Consider the following 16,946-nt stretch of genomic DNA (forward strand, 5'->3'; position numbering starts at 1 on the left):
TCTTATTTCTCACCACATATCACCCTGCGCTCCATCTCTGGCTTTGGCACACACGGCTCCCTGGGATGATAGTATCAGTCCCCAGCTTCTCTTCCCAGCTATTTTTTCATATACACTCGACTCTGGCACCTTCTCTAAGCAGCTTCCCTGTCATGTCTGCAGTAGAATGTGCAGGAGCCCTTGGTCTCTGTCCCAGTGGCACCCAGATTTACCTCTATCATGACCCTCAAATTGCCTCTTTACTTTTCTTTCTTCGCATCGGAAGACTTTCATGTTCTTGAGAACAATGAGTGTGTCTTTCATCTCTGTAACTCTAAGGTTAAGAACGGTATTTGCAACAGTTTCTCCTGTCAATAAATTTATTCCTGATTTTTCGTTTTCTTGTTTATCTAAGAAGAATCCAGGCAGAATAAAAAGGACCATGATAGAAACTGATTAGAGCAAAAGTGACATTTCAACCATTTAATCAGTGGGCATTTAAACTTTGCTTTTGCATTGTCATCACGTTACAAAGAATACATAGTGAAGGGGACTATAACTAAAAGCTATCAATGAGATTTACTTTACCCTCTGTAAAACTGAAAATAAAATAGACTGAAATCATCTGTCATAAATGGGGATTCTCTGAGACCCAATTTCTTGGTGCCAGTTGCATAGTGAAACAGGCACTGGGTTTTCTGGTGTGGGAACACTGAAGACATTTAGATCCTGGTAGATTTGCATTTCTGTGACAAATGGATGCCTCAGACAACTGAGCATTGTCCTTCAGTCACCACCATCTTGGATGTTATTAAACATCAATAATGAATAAATTTTACTGGAATGAAGGAGTTACGTAGTCTCTCAAAAGATTTCTGAGATGATTCGAGTATATATTTTTTCAGTGGTAGTCCTTCAACGGTCCATCCAGCTAGAAATCTATAATAAGTAAGTCCCAAATATTCTTAAAATAGTGAAGGGCTTCTCTTTCTACAACTCCAACTTTACTGATCATCAAATTGACCAAATGAAATTAACCTATGTACTACAAACCATTTTGTTCCCTAGGCTGTGTGTGTGTGTGTGTGTGTCTGTGTCTGTGTGTCTGTGTCTGTGTGTCTGTGTGTCTGTGTGTGTGTGTCTGTGTCTGTGTGTCTGTATCTATGAGAGAGAGAACACATCTAATTGTAGATTGCTCATTAGAAACACAGTTGTAGTCACTCTTCCTTTATAGTACCTAGGTAATTTATCAATTGATTAATCTGTATATTTTAATGATTTGGTTCCCTACTTCTCTAAAGAAGCATAAAACTATTTTAAAATCTAAGATAACTGAGACTTCGTTACTTGTTGCAAAATAAAATTCATTTTAAGTGGTAAAAGAGTCCCACTGGGGAATGCTAACATGAATAATTACCATTACATGCAATCTACCAAAATGAGCAGTTTCATTACATTTAGTGATAGGAACATCTTCAAATGTGATTTACATTTATATCTCTAATGAAAATTAGTACATTCTTAACACATTTTGATTTTTCTATGTCCCTTCTGTGGCAGTATAACTTCTTACTACTTGTGTTTGCATTTGTAAATTACTGAGTAATGTTGGTGGCAGGCAATGGATGAATGTGTTTTGCTGAGAGTCTAGACTTGTATCACCTGATTCCTCAAAAAAACTTCTATGTTACGTTCCACATTCCATTGTAATTCCTTTTAATTTAAAATGTGTCTTGAGTACCGTCTATGAGTTTCTTGTAATGCAATACTTGGCGTCTCCAACTAGAGAAGTTCTGTTAGAGATTAGGGAAAAGTGACCTGGGGACAGCCTTGATTGAAAAAATTTGAATGACATTGAATAATAGGTACCATATGTGAAACATCTGTTCTAGGTCAAAAGGTAGGGTATATACTTTATATGTATTATTTCCAGCCATTGTAATGGAGGCAGTATCATTTTTCCCCATTTTGCTGAAGACAAAACCAAGGACAATGCTAGAAGGTGGCTGGACCGAAATCCAAACAGAGGTGTGTCTGATGTCAGAGTGTAGGCTTTTCTTCGGGCACAGGCCATAATTAAGAGTAAAAAAGTACCACAAGTTTATATGTTACTTCTTATTGCCTTATCTTCCCAGACACTGACCAAGCATTTTCCTGCCTTGCCCATATCAGAACATATATTTGAGAGTGCCAGGTTCCCTAGGTTAGGAATCAGTATATCATTCAGTTGGTAATTTTCCTTTCTTTGACTTGGGCAGAGAAACTCTCTCCAGAGCCAGAGCCAATTGTTTTTCTCGAATGACTTAGAGGGAGGGTAGCCTGAGGTTATCCTGAGATCGGCAAGTCTATTTCTCATCTTTTTCTTTGTTCCGTGGATGATATCCAGGAGGCCACTTTGACTGGCCTTATGGGGAGAGATGTGTTGATTGTTGCCACTGTGGAAAGAGAAACATTGAAAGTAAGGTTAGGCTATTTTCTGGAATTATGAATGCAGTTTTTAAGCAATTATAAAAGGATAGGCATACTCACTAAAACTTGCACCAAAAACGGTATTTATTGAGCTGATTTCGTTGCAATTGAATAGAGTGAACAGTAGAAATGAAACATGTTAAAGATGCTGAGAACCTCCATAGCTTGGAAAGTTGTGGGAATATATAATTAACAGTTTACAACGGGAAACAACACATCCCTTAACTAGGAATAAAGAGATTTGGAGTAAGAGTCACGCACCTAGCCCAGATGTTAGACCGGAGGATAAGATCTCATTTGCTCAATGAAATAAGACTCTTCTCTTAGGAAGAGTCCAGCTTATTAATTCTGGAGGAAATTATAGGCAGTGCCTTTAAAAAAATTTAGAGTTTCTTTTTATTAAGGCAGAGATGAGCCTCCTTCCTGTCTTTGGCCTCACCTCTTTTCCTTACTTTTTGCCTTTGCTCCTCTTTGCCAGGTTTCTAGCCAACACCACCTTCAGAGGCCTCAGTGGTTCCATCAAAGTAAAAGGTTCCACTATCATCAGCTCAGAAAACAACTTTTTCATCTGGAATCTGCAACATGACCCCATGGGAAAGCCAATGTGGACCCGTTTGGGCAGATGGCAAGGGGGCAAGATTGTCATGGACTATGGAATATGGCCAGAGCAGACCCAGAGGCACAAAACCCACTTCCAATACCCGAGTAAACTACACTTGAGAGTGGTTACCCTGATTGAGCATCCATTTGTCTTCACACGGGAGGTAGATGATGAAGGCTTGTGCCCTGCTGGCCAACTCTGTCTAAACCCCATGACTAATGACTCCTCCATGTTGGACAGCCTTTTTAACAGCCTCCATAGCAGTAATGATACAGTGCCCATCAAATTCAAGAAGTGCTGCTATGGATATTGCATTGATCTGCTGGAAAAGCTAGCGGAAGACATGAACTTTGACTTTGACCTCTATATTGTTGGGGATGGCAAGTATGGAGCCTGGAAAAATGGGCACTGGACTGGGCTGGTGGGTGATCTCCTGAGTGGGTCAGCCCACCTGGCAGTCACTTCCTTCAGCATCAATACTGCACGAAGCCAAGTGATAGATTTCACCAGTCCTTTCTTTTCCACCAGCTTGGGCATCTTAGTGAGGACCCGAGACACAGCAGCTCCCATTGGAGCCTTCATGTGGCCACTCCATTGGACAATGTGGCTGGGGATTTTTGTGGCTCTGCACATCACTGCCATCTTCCTCACTCTGTATGAATGGAAGAGCCCCTTCGGTATGACTCCCAAGGGACGGAATAGAAGTAAAGTCTTCTCCTTTTCTTCAGCCTTGAATGTCTGTTATGCCCTCTTGTTTGGTAGAACAGCAGCCATCAAACCCCCAAAATGCTGGACTGGCAGGTTTCTAATGAACCTTTGGGCCATTTTCTGTATGTTTTGCCTTTCTACATACACGGCGAACTTGGCTGCTGTCATGGTAGGTGAGAAGATCTATGAAGAGCTTTCTGGAATACATGATCCTAAGGTAATGCTTCTTTTTACTCTTGTCCATCATAACTTCATATATTGTGTCTTACACTGTAGTATGTTGATGTTCTTTCATCTAACAGAATATTCTCTCAGCCATCTCTAGAGACCAAGAGCTAAATTAAATATTTTGTTTTGTTGAATGAAACAAAAAGAATGAGGGGTTTTAAGGGGGTGTTTTTTCTAGAGAAAGTCTTTCTGCTGGAAATACCTATTAGTAAGTATTTTTTGTGTTATTTATGCATCTGACAGAATGGCCATCAAGGAATAGACTCACAGTATTTTCACGCAAAGCAGACTTCAAAAACTGATTAATTACTTCTCTTGGGAATTAATGGAAATAAATAGTAGGATCCACATTTATTTATTTATTTTTTAAAGATTTTATTTATTTATTTGAGAGAGAGAGAATGAGAGATAGAGAGCACGAGAGGGAAGAGGGTCAGAGGGAGAAGCAGACTCCCCGCTGAGAAGGGAGCCCGATGTGGGACTCGATCCAGGGAACTCCAGGATCATGACCTGAGCCGAAGGCAGTCGCTTAACTAACTAAGCCACCCAGGCGCCCTAGGATCCACATTTAAATTGCAAGGAATCTTTTTTTTTTTTTTTTTTGCCATTAAAAAATAGTAAAATGGATACCTGGGTGGCTCATTCGGTTAAGCAACTACCTTCGGCTCGGGTCATGATCCCAGGGTCCTGGGATCGAGCCCCACATTGGGCTCCCTGCTCAGTAGGGGGCCTGCTTCTCCCTCTCCCACTCCCCCTGCTTGTGTTCCCTCTCTCACTGTGTCTCTCTGTCAAATAAATAAAAAAAATGGTAAAATGGAAAGAACTAACATTTTATCATAAACACCCAAAGTCAGATGCTAGAGAGCTCAATGGGTATAGAACAAGGAATACTGAACAAACTAAGATGGCAAGATTAGCTAAAAACTGGGTGTCTTTATACAGTAAGGAAAGCCATACAGCTGGCCACCTTGGCTGGATGGTATGGTGCCAGCAGTCACAGGACATTTCAAAGAAAGGATATCTATTCTAGTCTGCCTTTGATATCCTGGGTATCTGACCCTAAGGGGAGAAGGGAGGAGTTGGATGGAGTTCAGGTATACAGGTAAAACAGTGGTGATACTCAAGTAAGGAGAGCCATATCTGTGTTCTGTCTGGATTAAAACAGGACCCCTTTCAGTGACTAGTCCAACCTAGGTGGAGTAGTAAGGAGGTGGTGGTTGAGGCTCAAGGAAATTGGAAGAAGGCCCAAGGGCGTACTACAGTCCTGATGGGAAACAGAATTCAGATCCAGAGCAGAACATGTTCCAATGCATACGACCCATCTAGGAGAGACAGCGTAAGTTGCAATTCAGTGGGCATACCTGCGACACGCTGTGTTTAAAGCAACTTGAGCTCAGCTGAGCATTTCAAATTGGGAAACACTCATCATGCCTTTTCAAATACCTCTTTTCACACCAAGTCTCAAGGTATTAAAACTTTACTATAAATTTCTATTGAACATTTAAAATTAATTTCATAGAGCATCAACATATAGGACATTTGCAACTATCTTTATCAAATGATGAAGTGGCCCAGAGGGCTGGCTGCAGCTTTAGAGACTTCTCATAAATGGTTTGGATTAAGATATAAGGTCTGTTCTGCAAACAAACGAACATGAGAAACTTGGTCCATAACTGCAACCCTCTTGGTAAGTGACATGAACCTCATGAAAATGTTCAACAAACAGTGGCTTACTGATTATGCAAGGATTGCATTGTCTTCTAATGAACACTCAGGGCTTCAGGTTATGAGCTGGAATCCAGTGAACACCAATAAGTCTGTAGCATAAATAGATGTGTCACCCTAAGGAGAGATTTTTGTGATGCTTCTGCAGTGGTATTAGCAGCTGCTGTTTATTCTTTGTCCGAGTTGGCCTGTAGATCTCCCAAAGTTTCACTGTCTTGTTAGAGGCTTACCCAGATTTTTATATGAATCTTGCTAATGTAATGCTTAAATTAGAAACTCAAGGTGGGGGGCACCTGGGTGGCTCAGTCGTTAAGCGTCTGCCTTCGGCTCAGGTCATGATCCCAGGGTCCTGGGATCGAGCCCTTTATCAGGCTCCCTGCTCCACAGGAAGCCTGTTTCTCCCTCTCCCACTCCCCCTGCTTGTGTTCCTCCTCTCGCTGTATCTCTCTCTGTCAAATAAATAAATAAAATCTTTAAAAAAAAACCCGAGGTGGAAACCATTCAATCCAGTCTAGTACAAAAAACAATCTAATATATGTCTATTTTGAAGATTCCAGACCATTATCTAATGTAAAAAGGTGAACGCAATACTGACTCGAGTTTCATCAATCAAAACCGAAGATTGTCAAAATTAAGTCATGGATGCTATGTGTGAGAAACTTGTAGCAATGATTATTTTAGGGGATTAAATAGAAAATCATAAAGATAAACTGTACATAGCAGTAAAAGTTTCTTTAAGCAAAAAGAGACAATCATTCAATCCCCAACTCCACCAGAATAAAAAGTGAAGTTTTGGGGCACCTGGGTGGCTCAGTCAGTTAAAAGTCTGCCTTCAGCTCAGGTCATAATCCCAGGGTCCTGGGATTGAGCTCCACATCGAGCTCCCTGCTCAGCTGGGAGCTTGCTTCTCCCTCTCCCTCTGCCCGCCTCTTTTCCTACGTGTGCGCTCTCTCTCTCTCTCTCTCTCTCTGTCAAATAAATAAATAAAATCTTTACAAAAATAAATAAACAAAAGGTGAAGTTTTTATAGATCTACCCCACCCACAAGACAAAATGAACAGAACTAGACAAAGTCAACTTTGTGTTACAGCTAGTAAGTTCTTAATGAAGTGGGACAAGTATCTAAAATACTTTCAATTTGGGGCACCTGGGTGGCTCAGTCGGTTAAGCGTCTACCTTCAGCTCATGTCATGATCCCAGGGTCCTGGGATCGAGCCCCGTGTTGGGCTCCCAGCTCAGCAGGGGAGGAGAAGCCTGCTTCTCCCTCTCCCTCTACCACTCCTCCCCTGCTTGTGCTCACTTGCTGTCTCTCTCTCTCAAATAAATAAATAAATAAATGAAATCTTTTTAAATTTTTTAAGAAATAAAGTACTTTCAATTTGAGATAATAAACTAATTTCCACTAAGGTTCCCCCTCAAAATGTATATTTCTCCTCCTGTGTTGTTTCTATGGTAAAGTCTCTCACTTATGGGTTTTTATCATATAAAGATACCCAGATCATTTGACTAAGCAATACTTGACATCTGGACTTTGGACAAATAGTGTTGGTGACAGAAGTGTTCCATTTTCATCCAGATATGTGGTATTATGCAAATGACAGTGTCTTCACCCTACCACAGAGAGATACGATTAAAATAATTTTCCTACCCTTTCAGTCATCCTACCCATTCAGCATTCATCCTTAAGTGTATTGCAGTTACTTACATGAGTACTTTTCGGTCCTACCAATGCTAAACTCTTTAGGAGACTGTCTCTTTTTTCTCACACTAAATGACGTAGAGAAATTCAGAGGTAAATAATTCCGGGAGAGGAGAAAACAACTTAGGAACTTGTAAACATGCTGAAGTGTAGAAACAGGAAATAGTGTCAAAGTTCAAGGACAGGGCAGTCTCCTTCCACTTAGTACATCGAGGGAAGGCTTAATTAACAACATAAAAAGGCGTGCTTATTCTTGAAGAACACTTGGAAACTGGACACGTGTCAAGGGGCGAATGGTCATTCCAAGCAAAGGGACAGAATGAGCTGCTTTGTGGTGGAAAGTGGAAGGCACAGTTAGCATATCTTGAGGAGTTTGGTTTAGCCATAGCATATGTTCCATGAAAGGAGGGAGGTGGGATCCATGTCTAAAAATTAAGTTTAGGGCTCCTGGGTGGCTCAGTTGGTTAAGCGACTGCCTTCGGCTCAGGTCATGATCCTGGAGTCCCGGGATCGAGTCCCGCATCGGGCTCCCTGCTCAGCAGGGAGTCTGCTTCTCCCTCTGACCCTCTTCCCTCTCGTGCTCTCTATCTCTCATTCTCTCTCTCAAATAAATAAAATCTTCAAAAAAAAATAAAAAATAAAAAAATAAAAAAATAAAAATTAAGTTTAGTTGACATAACAGAAGATCTTTGACATCAAGCTAAGACTAGTGAACTTCATCTGACAATAGAGATGCACTGACATTCTTGAACAATGGAATGGCAGAGTATCCATTTAGAATGGTTGCTGTGGTAGCAGCACATAAACCAGATTAGAAGAGAAAGACCGTGAACAGAAGTTGTAGCTCTAGTCCCTGACAAAAAGAAAACAGATGCAAGAAATCAGGGGGTGACTTGGCGATGAACTGAGTGTGAAAGGCAACAAAGAATCACCTTCCAAGTCACAGGCCTCAGTGTCTGAGATGCTGGTACCATTCAAGGGAGCGGAGAAGGCAGTTTATGGACTAGAAAATACGGTGATCAGTTCAGTTTCACATGTGGCATTTTAAAATCTGTTTTGGTCATCCAGGGGAGATCCAGTAGGCATTTGGAAGCCAGAGTTCAGGAATGAGTGAAGCATGGGAATCCTGGCCAGAGAGGTGATCTTGTGTATTAAAGCTCTCGGAGAGTATGAGATCCCCAAGGGAGAAGGTGGTAGGGAGAAAAATTGCTGTCTGAAAGAAAGCAGCAGACATGAAGAAGTCCCATGGTGTTGGAGAACAGAATTTGTGGAGAGACGAGATGGAGAATTAAGGAGATAAAGGTGCCCTGTAACAAAGTCACACAGAGGGCGCCTGGGTGGCTCAGATGGTTAAGCGTCTGCCTTCAGCTCAGGTCATGATCCCAGGGTCCTGGGATCGAGTCCCGCATCGGGCTCCCTGCTCCTTGGGAGCCTGCTTCTCCCTCTGCCTCTCTCTCTCTCTCTCTCTCTCTCTCTGTCTTTCGTGAATAAATAAATAAAATCTTTAAAAAAAAAAAACAAAGTCTCACAGACCCTTGAGTGCCCCTCTCTCTAGAGCTTGGATTTTTACTTTTTTGAGGTGAAGATTGATATTATCCTATCTGCTGTGCCTAGCTTCTTGTCAGCGGTTATCAGAGGACAAAGGCTGATCAGGGCCCAGGCCAAACTGAGAATTGTTAGTGCGTGCGTGTGCCTGTTTGTGTGTGTGTGTGTTTTATGTCTGGTGAAGCTGGGCCTATATGGTTTGCTTTTTCCTAGTATTTTTCCAAACTCCATTCAAATTCGCTTGATGGCATTTTAGTTCAAGTAAGTGAAAACGTATCATTTATGTAGAAGTCACAGATCTCTGTAGTTTTCTTGGGACATTTGTTTGTCTGCTGTAAGGTGAAAATCCCCTCAATCTGAATGAAAGGTGACATGATGGCATATTGGTCACACTCTGAAGATACTTCTACCCCGGACTCACAATCTAATTTCTTTTCATCTCCTTCCATGCTCCTCACTTGCTAGATATTAGGACCGCCCCCAGGATACCATGCTGCCATTCTCATCCCAGTTCCAGTCCTCAGAGCTCAGTTAATTCATCTCAGGCAAATTTCCCTGTGCCTCCACATTAATGCCTTCTCTAACTCTTCTTTAGTTACCTTGGGATAATCTCCCTGTACCTCCCCGTTATGATTGTGTGCCTGAAAACTTTGAGAATCACACCTCTCAGACTTTTCTAGAAGCACCTTTTGAAGAAACGTGCTCCTAGGAATAGATGTCTTCAGCTTTTAGAGGCCTGCTAAGCCCCCAGATCTGAGAAAGGGACTCCCCAAAGTTCCATCTCCTCTTCCCTTAAAACTACTTTTCTGTTGCATATAGTATTTTAAATTGTAATAATAGTGGGGTTTTCTGGGAACTGTTTTATATTTCTAGCTGAAAATTTGAGCTACAGCTTTTTCTTTTTTTAATATCAGTCTTGGAATCCAAACACGACCTATAAAATATTCCTATGGGAAAATGTGTTTGGATGAAAACCTATCGACTTAAAAAGTGAGATTTGTGATCTGTATTTATACACAACCCATCAGTAAATTGAGTCTTGGCCACATAAGTATTTGTAACCATGATATCAGATAACTTAGAGTGAATGTAATAGCACCGTATTTCTTCTTGATCATAATTGTTTAGCATGCTGGCTATACATTTATCACAATTAATAAAACTGTTAAGAGCATGAGTATTTTATCACCATTTCAGAGTTGAGATTCACTGGCTTCAACCAACCACTTTGAATCAAATAAAATGAAAAGCAAAATACTGTGCAGGGCAGACCAGTTTATGATTCACTACATGTTGCAGGAGCCAAGGCAGGTTGGAATACTTCTCTCTTTTACTGACGGGGGTCAGAGGGAAGAAATCATCTTGTTGCTGGCTGCTCCTGTAGCTAACCCCAAGGAAGAGGGCCTGGGCCACTGTGCAAATGAAATTCAAGAGATGGTTCTTTCCTCACTTAACTATTTTTGCCAGAATAGTTTATTTTACACTAACAGTAATATATGTAGTTTCTCCCAGTCTCCCACCACCTCTTCTGGGAAGTAAGCTCCATGCTTCAAAGTGGGTGGGCTCTTGAAGCATGAGACCATGAAAGCAAGAATTTATGAGTGATATATTTAATAGAGCTTATGTGGGTATTTCTCCGACATAAAACTAGCACTATTCATTATAGGCAATGCAGAAAATAGGGTAAAGTAGACAAATGGAAGCAAGCACTCATTGCCTCATCATCCAAAACCATTTCCTCGTAGCATTTTGGGATGATTGACAGGTGGATAGAAACCGCCATATTATTTTTATCCAGCAAAGTCTTCCTCTAGGTGTGTGATCTAAGGTGTAGACCTAGGCATTCTTAGAACCTCCCAGCCACTGACATTCGATTTGCAGAGATACAAGACAAGATGAGAACATCCCTTTATAAAGCACAAAGTACACTAAGAAATAAAGCTCCACCTCTTCTCATTGAGTTGAACTAGCCCAGCTGAAAGGATACATGAGCATTCAAAATGAGCTACTTGCTGATTTTAATGGACCTTCTAGTTCTTTTCTAGCTTCTCACATAAAATGCCCCTTTAGCTCTGTGTGTCTAATACAAAAAAAAAATCAGCTCCTTAGAGGGAATATGAGGCTAGTGTCATTTTTGTACAGGCAAATGATGGTGCTGCTTTAGAAAAACAATCCTGGTGAACATTCAAGTAAATATTAAAAATTAAATAGACCTGCTGTGAAGGCAAGAGCAAACTTTAACCAGAAATCTTGAAGTAAAGGACTCTCTCATAGCTCTAGTAGGAAATGATAAGCATTTCCCCAAATAATAAAAACCACCTTTATTGATCTTCATATAACAGCATGTGGCTGCCCAATAAAATATATGAATTCATGCAATAAAGGCTGGCTTCAACAAAGGAGGGGTGCCAGAACTCCAAGGCAGATGAGACGGAACATGGAGTTGGAGGTGAGGTTAATTCATCCAGTAACAGTAGCTTCTGTTCTGGGCACCATGCTCGGTGGCTGAGAGTTTAGCAGTGAGAAAACTGACACCGCCCTTGTAACATGGAGTTTAGTGGGAAAGAAAGACACTCATCAAGGGAGCACATAAATCAGCTAATGATTTAAACCATGGTAAGTTCCTGTAGAAGAAAATACACGAGAATCTGAGAGCCTCACAGGAGACCCGATCCACTGGAGAATCAGAGAAGGCCCCCAGCCCGGCTGAGATCTGAAGAATGTAAGTGAGCTAAAAAGGAGTCTCAGGAGGTGTTAGGAAAAGAGCCTGTGCAGAAGCCCCAAGACCAGAGAGAGAGAACTGCAGTTGTGGCCACTCCATCATGAGCTACGAGAGACTGGAAAGCCCGACAGAGGGGGACAAGAGTAGGACAAGTAAAAAGGACAGACATTTTAGAGAGAAAATTTCTCAAAAGAAGAAAAAAATCTGAGAAATGCTATAGTCTAAGAAGAGCCGCCCTTCCCACAGTCTCCATGTACTTCCAGCTAGAAAACTTAATAGGAGGCACATCCCATTCTCTCTGGCAGCAAAAACTCTAATAGATCAGGGAAGTGTTCTCCATGAGGATTGCATTAAAACACTTTCTAATGTACAAATTAAAATGATTTGGATAGAAAATTGAGTGTGTTGATGGTTCTGTGTATCTTGCACATACTAAAAACTATTGAGTTATACACTCCAAATGGGTGAATTGTCTGGTATGTGAATTATAGCTCAGTAAGACTGTTTTAATCAATTATAAACAAAGAAGCAAACTGCCATATTACTGAATTGGAAGACTGAATTTTTAAAGATGGTAAATTTCCCCTTGATTAGTTAATAGGTGTGAAACATTTCCAAAGAAAATACCAAAGGACTTTTTTGTTGACTTGGGTGATTGTTGCTGAATCTTCTAAAAATATATATATATAATTTAATCTTAAAAAAGAAGATTCAAGGGGGGCGCCTGGGTGGCTCAGTTGGTTAAGCGACTGCCTTCGGCTCAGGTCATGATCCTGGAGTCCCGGGATCGAGTCCCACATCGGGCTCCCTGCTCGGCAGGGAGTCTGCTTCTCCCTCTGACCCTCTGCCCTCTCGTGCTCTCTATCTCTCCCATTCTCTCTCTCTCAAATAAATAAATCTTTAAAAAAAAAAGAAGAAGATTCAAGGGATTTATTCTTCTAGATAATGAGATACTTAATATTAGTATTAATAACAGAATTTCTTTTTTTTTTTTTTTTTTTTTTTTTGAGCAGCAGACAACACTTTATTCCCAGGTTCTAGGCAGCCCTGTGGCCATCAGCCAAGAGCCCCCAGACCAGGCAAGGCCAGTCCTCATGGCCCAGCCCTGGGAGACAGGGGCTGGCCTCTGGGTTTGGTCCAGGGGAGGGGGGGGGTCTTGGTGGAAACACAAACAGGCGAGAGCAGGTGCAGTTATTCTTTCCGAAATATCAGGCACTTGTTGTTGGCCGGCATGTCCACCATCCTTTCAAGGAGCAGGCCGCTGGCTTGGCCCAGGTCCTCCAGGAGGGCCGTGTCCCGCAGCCCCCACTCAGGATTCCTGCATCTAAGAGTCAGATCAAAATCCACGTTACTCTGCGGAGTGATCTTCCCATTGACGGCATAAGGCCCATAGGTGATCAGCAGCGCCTTGGGTTTGAGCAGATGTCCCGCTGCCCTGAAGAGCCCCTCGGTGCAGTTCAGGGGGCTGATGTGGATCATGTTGATGCACAGCAGCAGATCCAGCGACTGGGGCAGGATCCCGCCCCAGTGCTCCCAATCCCAGGTCACGTCCAGGTACAGCGGGGCCTTCACGTTGGACAGCCCCTGAGCCTGAGTGGTGGCCGAGATGCTGTCCAGGCAGCGCTGGTCCACGTCGGACGGCTGCCACTCGGCGTGGGGGAAGGCCCGCGCGAAGTGGGCCGTGTGCTGGCCGGAGCCTGAGGCCACCTCCAGCACGCGGACGCCGCGCTGGGCCGGGTCCATGTACTGCCGCAGCACGCGTAGGATGGGCTCCTTGTTCCGCTCGGCCGCCGCCGCCACCAGCATCGCAGCAGCTCAGCCTGCCCGCCGGTAGCCGCAGTCAGTGGCCGCGAGACCCACCAGGCGCTGCAGTCCGACGCCGCGCGGCCCGCCGGGGCAATAACAGAATTTCTAACACTCATTGACACTCCCATAAGACAGGCACTGTTGTAAAAGACATTAATATATTACCCGCTCCCACCGAGTGGTTATGGAAGTTAAAATAATCCAAGTAAAGCAACTTACATTGTGTCTGACCAACTAGGGGACACAAAATAAGAATAGTGAAAAGTCTTGTCAGATTTTAATACCAATATTAATTACATGTATCTTGAACAGTTCTCTGTCTCTCTTTCTCATCACTGTGAACTGGATAAATGGCAAGATTCTCCCTCTGAGCTAACTTCTAGAAAGCTTGGAGGCAAATTTCTTGCCCACTAACAGCAGATTTATTTTCATTGCAGTATGCATTTTAAAAAAAAACGTCGTTCCTGGCTTCATTTTGTTTTGGTTTTTTTTTCTGCTTCATTCTATTTTAATTTATGCTGTCTTGTATTTTGGGTGACCTTTAAGCTGCTGCCTTAAATCTTTTCAGGAAGAGAGCAAGATATACATTAAGTAATGTCAAAATCAGATAGTAAATAAGGAATATTAACTAGCAATTCAAAAAAGAAATAAAATTGACCAAAAAATACAAAAAAAAGTTAAATCTTACTTGTAATCAAAGAAATGCTAATTGAAACAGTAATGAGATGATATTTTTAGCTATCATATTAGGAATCTTTTACTGATAGTTCTCAATCTTGGTTGAAGTACATTGAGACTGGCACCAGCATACCCTGCTATTGGGAGGGTAGGTTGGTACAATAGTTCATAAATCAATTTGGCCATTTCTATCAAGAGCCTTAAAAGGGTTTCTTTATGCCCTTTCACCCTTGACTTCCACTTCTAGGAATCTATCCAAAGGAAGTAACTTAATATATGGACAATAATTTATTACAAAGATTCATTGCAGTGTTACTCAAAATAACAAAAACTTGGAAACCATCTAAATGTCCAACAATAACACAATTAATGCATTATAATGTTCCTAATATTCCTATGTGCTATGAAAATGTAGCCAGTAGAGATGATTTTGAAGAGCCTTTTAGAATGTCAAAAAACCATACACCTGAAATATAGTAATATATGTCAACCATACTTCAACTAAAAAAATTATAAAAAAAAAAAAATTTTAGGGCACCTGGGTGGCTCAGTGGGTTAAGCGACTGCCTTCGGCTCAGGTCATGATCCTGGAGTCCCGAGATTGAGTCCCACATCGGGCTCCCTGCTCAGCAGGGAGTCTGCTTCTCCCTCTGACCCTCCTCCCTCTCGTGCTCTCTATCTCTCATTCTCTCTCTCAAATAAATAAATACATAAAATCTTTTAAAAATTTTTTAATTAAATATCAAAATATAAGAGAAAGTGAAAAGTTGGGATATAAAGCCATATGCTGTATTTCCAGTTTTGTAATAGGCATATGTACCACTATAAAGAGAAGGGACGAGAAGGAAATATAACATTAATAGCACTGATACCTGAGCAGTGTAATTACAGGAAATATTTGTTTCATTATTTCCACTCCATATTTCCTACAATGTTCATGGATTATTTATGAAACGAGGAAGGACATAATAAGCCAAGTAAGAATGAGAATAACGTAGACATGAGACAGTAGTCACAACAACAGTGTTTTCTCCACACGTACTGCTGCTGTCTGCAGACTTTCACGTCCAGACAGGTAGACTTCCTCAATGAGTAGCCCTCCTGTAGTGAAATGTTTACATTTTAAAGATGCTGAGCTTTTCCACACTTTCAGAAGCAAATTGTCATTACCACTCAGTTTATTCGTAGGACTTAGCACAATCTGAAATTATCATGTCATCCATTTGTTTTCTTGTTAATTGTCCCAGTGTGTCCTGCTCACCACTAGATTCTCACAGTGTTGGGTGAACAGTAAATATTCAGTAAATATTGTTCGATTAATAAATGAATGAGGGGCACTTGGGTGGCTCAGTCAGTTAAGCATCTGCCTTCGGCTCAGGTCATGATCTTAGGGTCCTGGGATCGAGTCCTGCATCGGGTTCTCTGCTCAGTGGGGAGTCTGCTTCTCCCTCCCCCTCTGTGTTCTCTCTCTTGCTCTATCTCAGATAAATAAAATCTTTTAAAAAATAAAATAAAATGAATGAATGAAAAATAGCATCATTGGAATAGGGCTATAGTTTTCTATAGGGATTACTTTGAAATCAGTTCTTTTGATTCAAAAGCACCCTTTCAAAAGACCATTTAAAACCATGCTCCTCCTAGAGGCTATGGAACAAACAGAAGGAAAGCCACAGTAAGGGGCAATGTACTATATGATACAAAGGGCAAAATTTAGTATTGGACAGATCTAAGTGTGATGTATGCCTCAATCGTAGTGAGTTTGGCAAGTTACTTGCCATGGCCTCTGTGAGGATTACAGGAAAAAATGGATGTGAAATATTTAGCTGAAGTTCTGATTCCATCTACCACTAAATTATAAACTCCATGAGAGTGGAGACCAGATCTATATAAAATAAAACACCTGTATCCCCAAAACCTAAGCATATAGCTACCACTCAGTTAGAGAAGTGTTGGGTAAATAATGGACTTGTCATGAGGCCAAGCAGAGGTGATCAGTATGTGTCCAGTAGAAGAGAGGTAGAAGATAGGAACACCTTTCACTTGCAGTTGGAGAGTATACCCAGATAAGTTCCAAATGATATCAAAAAGTGACCTGGAGTGTTGGAGCCATGAGTTTGGTACAATCAGGGCATCAGAGCAAAGAAAAGCTAAGACCATGCTGCCCATAGTGGAGCCAAGGATCGAGCTGGTTTCCTTGAATGAGAGCATGAGACAGGTAATGCGGCCCCAGCCTGGGTGGTTCTGGGTCCCTGGCAGCAGATTGTGGAGTTGGGTTAGAAACATTTAATGCTCCAGTAAAGATCAGACACACAGTACCTGATACCTATTAGGAGTTGAAAAACGGTATTTCCCTTCCCTTCCTGACTGTTTTCAATTCAAACAACTTTGGAAAATCAAAAAGATTTTGCTAATTCACATTGATTAAATGGAAAACTGAACAAATGAGCATGCGATCTGTTTACTTCTTCACCTACTTCCAAACTATTTTTGAGATAGCATCTTCATAGAATTTTTTGAATAACTGCAGTTTTATGACTTTCAAATAGATACAGTAATTCATACTAACGGCAGCAAAGTGTTTTCAATTAGACACCCTGCTGGATTTGCATCAATGAATGTCTAAGATCACTTCCTTCATTTGAATACAGAGAATGTGCCAAATTTTTGCAAACCTTTCTCTTAAATTAGGGGAAAATTGGTTTCTAACTTTCTTTACATTAGTAGTCTGCTTAGCAAGCACTATCTTTATGCATACTTTCTGTATCAATAAATATATCATAGGATAT

The 16,946-nt window shown here is 41.4% G+C and overlaps 2 protein-coding genes across 5 annotated transcripts in view; one reads left to right on the forward strand and one right to left on the reverse strand.

Moving 5' to 3' along the window:
• GRIN3A (glutamate ionotropic receptor NMDA type subunit 3A) overlaps positions 1 to 16,946 on the forward strand; it is a 150,901-nt gene that overhangs the window by 58,295 nt on the left and 75,660 nt on the right. For all 4 annotated transcript variants that reach the window (XM_025888376.2, XM_073876637.1, XM_025888377.2 and 1 more), the window contains one exon: positions 2,927 to 3,974. In XM_025888376.2, coding sequence (XP_025744161.1) covers positions 2,927 to 3,974 — 1,048 coding nt within the window. The remainder of the gene's footprint in view (positions 1 to 2,926; positions 3,975 to 16,946) is intronic.
• Positions 12,685 to 13,559, reverse strand: LOC112836545 (methyltransferase-like 26). Its single transcript, XM_025888379.2, has one exon. It carries the CDS (start codon positions 13,480 to 13,482, stop codon positions 12,868 to 12,870), a length of 615 nt encoding a protein of 204 aa, XP_025744164.1. The 5' UTR covers positions 13,483 to 13,559; the 3' UTR covers positions 12,685 to 12,867.

This window comes from Callorhinus ursinus, unplaced genomic scaffold, assembly GCF_003265705.2.
Source record: "Callorhinus ursinus isolate GAN/ISIS: 27379988/994484 unplaced genomic scaffold, GSC_fseal_2.0 scaffold24, whole genome shotgun sequence".
Lineage (NCBI taxonomy): Eukaryota > Metazoa > Chordata > Mammalia > Carnivora > Otariidae > Callorhinus > Callorhinus ursinus.